Source organism: Helianthus annuus, chromosome 13, assembly GCF_002127325.2.
Source record: "Helianthus annuus cultivar XRQ/B chromosome 13, HanXRQr2.0-SUNRISE, whole genome shotgun sequence".
NCBI classification, from domain to species: Eukaryota; Viridiplantae; Streptophyta; class Magnoliopsida; order Asterales; family Asteraceae; genus Helianthus; species Helianthus annuus.
Window position 1 is genome coordinate 100,626,726 of NC_035445.2, and position 6,944 is coordinate 100,633,669.

The following is a 6,944-nucleotide window of genomic DNA, read 5'->3' on the forward strand; positions in this document are numbered from 1 at the left end:
AAATGATGAAAAGTGTAATTTACCCTATCTATAATTTCTCTCATACACATTTATATAAATACATGTTATATAACCCCCTTGCACTACACACTCAAGTTATATAACCCCCCCTTTCTTACACATTTTACCACTTATCACATAACCCCACTTATAAGGCCTCACCACTAAACATGGACTTAAAAAAAACACACTCTACCTCCGGTAACTAAATTGATAGGTGTTTTGTATTTATACTAATTAATACCCCGCCCGCGTTGCGGGGCGATGGCCGAATAATTCTCAACCAATTAAAAAAACAGTCATATAGTTTTTGCTAGAAAAAAAAACTAAAACGATGACAAGACCGTAATTTTGAGCTCAGGGCAAAATGATAATTTTTAACAGAGTGCAAAATCGTAATTTTTAGCTAGGGGGTAAACATATTTTTATTTTGAACTAGGGGGCAAAAACGTAATTTTGAGCAGCGGGCGAAATCGTAATTTTGAACCGAGGGAAAAATCGTAATTTTGAGCTGAAAGCAAAAGCATAATTTTATTTTGAGTTTGGGGCGAAAACGTAATTTTAAACTGGTGGCAAAAATCTAATTTTAAAGTGAGTATAAAATAATTAACTGGTTGGTCCAATGGGGGAGTGCCAGGAAGCTGCGTGGCACTATTCCGCCACTGGAAACTAATGGCAAAATTGTAACTTTAAACGGAGCAAAAACGTAATTTTGAACCGAGGGTAAAATTGAAAATTTTAGCTTGGAGCAAAAGAGTCATTTTATTTTTAACTGGGGGCAAATACGTAATTTTGAACTGTTGGCAAAATCGTAATTTTGAAGCAGGGATAAAATCAAAAATTAATTAGGCCAATAGGGAACTACCAGGCAGGTGCCTGACACTATTTCCCTTGCCGCCCCTTTCCTCCAATCAATGGGAAGCACTATTACCGCCGACACTTGCTTTTAGTTTTGCTAGAAAAAAAAATTAAAATGATGACAAGTCCGTAATTTTGAGCTCAGGGTAAAATGATAATTTTTAACAGAGGGCAAAATCGTAATTTTTAGATAGGGGAAAACATATTTTTATTTTGAATTGGGGGGCAAAAACGTAATTTTGAGCAGCGGGTGAAATCGTAATTTTGAACCGAGGGCAAAATCGTAATTTTGAGCTGAGAGTAAAAGCATAATTTTATTTTGATTTGTGGGTGAAAACGTAATTTTAAAGTGGTGGCAAAAATGTAACTTTAAAGTGAGTATAAAATAATTAACTGGTTGGTCCAATGGGGGAGTGCCAGGAAGCTGCGTGGCACTATTCCCCCAGTGGAAACTAATGGCAAAATTGTAACTTTAAACGGGTTAAAAACGTAATTTTGAACCGAGGGCAAAATTGAAAATTTTAGCTGGGAGCAAAAGAGTCATTTTATTTTTAACCGGGGGCAAATACGTCATTTTAAACTGATGGCAAATTCGTAATTTTAAAGCAGGGATAAAATCATAAATTAATTAGGCCAATACGGAAATACCAGGCAGGTGCCTGACGCTATTTCCCTTGCCGACCCTTTCCTCCAATCAATGGGAAGCACTATTACCGCCGACACTTGTTTTTGTTGTATTTAGGAAATGTCTTATATTTTATTTATAATCATAGGGGTAATATGAACTAACATTGTATTTGAATATATAAGATTCTAGTTCCATCAAGGGTCGCCTCAACCATTTTGGTGGCCCAAAGCGTAGTAAAAATCTAAGGCCCTTTTTTTTGGGTAAAGGGGTTTACCCCGGTGATTTCATTCCAACCAAAACAAGGAATACACAAGTGGAGTAGATAAGCCTACACCAATTCTCTTATATGACATGCCATATAAGAGTAAACACCAAATAAAACACACGCTAACAAAGCCAAACTAGCTAGACACAAAACTACTCCAAATCAGTTATCTTCGAATGTATCCACCGATGTCAGCTTCCAATCATCCAAGGTCTTCCTCACATGCGGCTTCTCTTTATACTTGAATGATAATAATTTCAGTTTCACTGTATCAATGATGATGCTCGTTAACACTTCCGGCGGTCTCAATTGATTGTTAAAAAATCTGTAATTCCTTTCTTGCCAAACAAAATACGCAGTCGCCTTTATAGTAAGTTTAGCAATAACCGAGTTCAAAGATCTGGAACTTGCTTTCGGTTGCAGCCATCTCATGATGTCTTCCCACTTGTTAGGAACCTTCTTCATACAAGACTTCTCTTTGAGAGCATCCAAAATTGTTGAGGAATACGAGCATTCAAAAAACAAATGATCATGTGAATCCATCTCTCGCTGACATAAAAGGCAACACATCATGTTCATAGAACCACTAGTGATGCAATTCCATTTTCGAATTCTGTCTTGCGTCCATAGTTTTCTGCGAAAGATCAACCAACAGTGAAAAGAGTGTCTAGGAATATTACATCCCGACCAAACCACCTTTGCCCATTCTACTTCGTTACCACGTGAGCGAGTAGTCTCCCATACCAGCTTGGACGAGAATGGCATCAGTTTACCAGCATTGGTTCGCCAAAGAATGATATCTTGTTTATTCGGAGTGATATTAATCGGATTCAGTTGGAATAGAACCGGAAAGAGATCCCTCCAAGCGTCTGGCCAACTCCAAATGCCATTGTTAACAACATCAGCTACTTTCGAGTAGATTGAAAAACCTTGTTGAGACATGTTTCTAGGAGAAATAAAGCGACTCAGCGGACATTGAATACACCAAGTGTCATGCCATAACGACGTGGATTCACCATTCCCTATTTGCTTCCAAAAGAATTTGCGCACAGAACCCCTGAAAGACAAAATTTTCCTCCAGCCCCATGAGGAGTTTTGCGGCACCTTAACATCCCAAAAACTCCTACCCCTTAGCCGATGAGCATAAATCCACTCGACCCAAAGAGATTTTCGACCCGAAACAATGCTATGAATATGAAATGTCATTAGAGCCTTGTTCACATCCGAAACCTTTCGAATATCCAACCCCCCTTCGGACATGGGAAGGCACACATCTTTCCACGCTACCTTGGCTTTGTTCGAACCCAAAGAACCTTGTTGCCATAAAAAATCCCCTCTCGATACTCTTGATAATACTAGCCAGGAGACTAAAAACGGCAGCCCAATAAGAGTACATAGCGGCTAAAACAGAGTTGACCAGTTGTAATCTTCCCGCGAATGAGAGAAACTTCGTCTTCCAATCTAAAATTCGCTTAGAAATTTTCTCCACCAAAACCTTGCAATCACTTTTAAGAAGTCTCGAAGCAATAAGCGGGACTCCAAGATATTTAATTGGTAATGATCCTTCAGCAAACGGCACAAAGTCCACAATCTGGTTCTTAACTCGAGTCGGCACATTACAAAAGAAAGAAGTACTTTTACTCAAGCTTGGAACTAGCCCGGACATATCTCGAAACATATTCAGAGACTCCATAATGACTTTCACTGAAACAGTGTCACCTCTAGCAAACAGAAACAAGTCATCAGCAAAACACAAGTTAATGATTTTTTGTTTCTTACAGTTATTGTGAAACCGAAATCCCGCATGAGAGTTGGCCGCGTGCTGAAGAATGGAGGTGAGGACCTCCATGACTAGCGTGAACAGGTACGGAGAGATGGGGTCTCCTTGTCTCAGACCCCTTTGCCCTTTAAAATATCCGTGAATTTCTCCATTTATGCTGATCGAGTATGAGGTTGAAGTGACGCAACTCATAACCCAATTTACCATTGTGACTCATTGTTTCTTCGATTTAAAACTAAAAAAAGTTTACAAACCATCTTCATTTACCCGGCCATGGGACCGGATTCGTACTTAAAATTTCTATTTAACATTATAAACTAGCAAACTAATTTCAATTAGAAACTACCAAAGCAATTTTAATAAAGAAAATAACTAGCAAAGCAATTTTAATAAAGAAAAAAAACTAGCAATTTCAATTAGAAACTAATTGTTTCTTCTGGAATAATTGCAGCCACAAACACCCAAGAACCCTAGAATTATTTTATAAATGGAGGCCCTTATAAAATGGAGGCCCAAAGCCCAAGCCTCAAAATACTTGCGCTTGGGCCGGCCCTGGTTCCATCGTTTTGTCTAAATCCCTATCTTAATTTTCATCTCTAACAATAGAAAAAGGTCAACCTTGCGTTTCCTAAAGATCATGAATTTCAAGAGCATGGAGGAATTCTGGCCTTTTTACATGAAACAACACTCGAAACCGGCGACAAGAAGATGGCATTTTGCCGCTACACTTTCTAGTATTTTGTGCTTAATTTATGCAGTTTCGTTCAACTGGTGGTTCATGTTCCTCGTGCCTTTGGTTGGTTATGGTATGGCTTGGTATAACCACTTTTATGTGGAAGGAAACATAACTACAACTTTTGGTCATCCAGTTTGGTTCCTTTTATGCGATTACAAGATGTTTGGGTTAATGCTCACCGGTCAGATGGATAGAGAGATCAAAAGGCATGGCATGCAACGCCACTGATTTCTGTTTCATATACTTAATTGTAATGATAACATGTTTTGTCTGGTCATATGTTTGAATAATCTGTCTTGCTGTGATAAATAAAGTCATTGTTCAATCTTCACTATACTTTGGATGGAATATGTGTCTATGGGATTGAATTTGCAATTGGACTGCTTGATTGGTACAACATAAAGTGACAAACTCTTGTTGATTATTCATGTATTCCTATGTTAACTTATTTCATTAAACTTTAAATGTGATGTAGTCAATATAACAATAGAGGTAGAGGGTCCTGAAAAAAAGGGTTTTTTGTGAGAAAGGTAAGAAAGAATCTTCACCATTAGATCTTTGATCTAATGGTTGAGATCATAATGGCAAAATTGTAAATAATGTTTACTATTAAACATATTAATTTTCTAGATTAAGGGTATATAGGTAAATTTAACATTTTTAATTTAAGAAACTAACATTAATGCACATGTAACTTCCCCCCGTCTTTTTTAAACGTCAATAACTTTTTATATATAACTTTAAAAAAAATTACACCATAATAATGAGCGTTTTTTATCTTTAATATGAGTACCATACTGATATACTTATATAGAGAAAAAAATATGTTTCGATCAGATGTTTAGTCCATGAATGGTGTTATATAATTACTGAATGGTGTTATATACTTGCTGAATGGTGTTATATGCTTACTGAATTGTGTTATATACTTGCTGAATGGTGTTATATACTTGCTGAATACTGTTATATACTTACTGAATGGTGTTATATACTTGCTGAATAATGTTATATACTTACCGAATGATGTTATATACTTGCTGAATGGTGTTATATACTTGTTGAATGTTGTTTATAGAGATCTTTTCAAAAAATTCAGTTCCTATAATTAAGGTGGCGGTTATGGGAAGTTTCTAATTAATTGTATTAATGGTAAAATTACTTGTTTACCCTTTTGAATTAATTTAGATTTAGGACAAATGTCATCTCCACAATATTTCTTACCTTTCTCACATTTTTAACCTTTTTTTACAATAACCTTACCCTAACAATAGATAAGTATATAATTTCAATTTTATATATTTTTGCTTACATAACCTTTGTATTAAAATGGGTTAGTGAGGTGGAGATAATGTTGGGTAAATATATTAAGAGATAAATATATGATTTATATACCTTTCAGTTTACATGACCTTGGTTTTATTCGTGTGTGAGGTGAACATAATGTGTGATGGGCAAATAAAATAAGAGATAAATATATGATTTCTATATCTTTTTGTTTACATAAATTTGGTTTTAAAATGCGTGTGTGAGGTGGACATAATGTGTGACGGCCAAATACAATAAGATATAAAAATATATTTTCTGTATCATTCTCTTTACATAACCTTGGTTTTAAAATGCATGCATAATGCGAGATGCAGTGACGAAAACACATCAACTGTAGCGTTGTGATGCCACGATATCACAAGTTGCAGTCCCGCACACATGATGTGTTCTAATGCAAGCATTTTGGAAATTGACCATTGAGTAAAATTGACAATTGAAAGACAAGGAGAAGATTGGGGGAGATGAGGGAGAAGGTTGGAAGTCAATATACATGATGTAGAAGAAGGTTGTGGAGAAGACAGGGATTTGGAGGTCGTTTAAAATGAACACCCTAAAAGCAGGGGCGAAGGATTTAAGGGGCGGGGAGGGGCGGCCGCCCCCCGAACTTTTCGGTCAATAGTGTTATATATGTACGTTTCGTATAGGATTTTGTAGATATGTATACGTTTTCGACCCCCCGGTTTTATAAAAAAAAAATAGGTATATACATTTTCGACCCCCGGTTTTAATTTTTTTTATTTATATAGCCCAAATAAAATATTTAATTAGTCCAAGTATTATAGCCCAAATCATTATATTTGGTAGAATACTACAATGGATATTATATAACCCAAATCAAATCATTATATATAACCCAACTTAAAAGCCCACCCTATCTAAAAAAAACCCAAATTCGTTTACTTTAGGATATCGACCAGAAGAACAGAAGCCACAAACCAGAACTGCAGGGGGGGGAACGCAGGTTCAAGAATTGTTCGAATTCAGCTTCTTGTTCGAGAACAGAAGCCAAAACACTGCTCGTTGTTGTGGTCTTGTACTCTTGTTCGACTTCTTCAATCTTCATAAGGTTAAAGGTATGTGTTTTTTATCTTTAGGTTTAATTTCGGACTGCAATTTATGTGATATAGGTTGAAATTAGGGGTGAATTGGTCCGAATTTTTGCCCTAAACTTGTTGAATCTTTCTGTAATTATGTCTAATTTTATTTGTTTAATCTTATTGTGATTTGATTTAGATAGAAATTAGAGTTTGAAATTTAGGGGTGATTTGTTAACTTGTTTTGTTATTAGATTATGCTATGTGGAAGAATAAAATGATAACTTTTTTTTTTAATATTTGAGAACGTTTTTTAT

At 35.9% G+C, this 6,944-nt stretch overlaps 1 protein-coding gene across 1 annotated transcript; it reads right to left on the minus strand.

Annotated features, from left to right (window-relative positions):
• Positions 1-1,913: 1,913 nt before the first annotated feature.
• Positions 1,914-3,738, minus strand: LOC110901406. Its single transcript, XM_022148237.1, has 3 exons — positions 3,065-3,738; positions 2,448-2,937; positions 1,914-2,300 (listed from the first exon to the last, which is right to left on the minus strand). Exons 1-3 carry the CDS (start codon positions 3,736-3,738, stop codon positions 1,914-1,916), a joined length of 1,551 nt encoding a protein of 516 aa, XP_022003929.1.
• Positions 3,739-6,944: the final 3,206 nt, after the last annotated feature.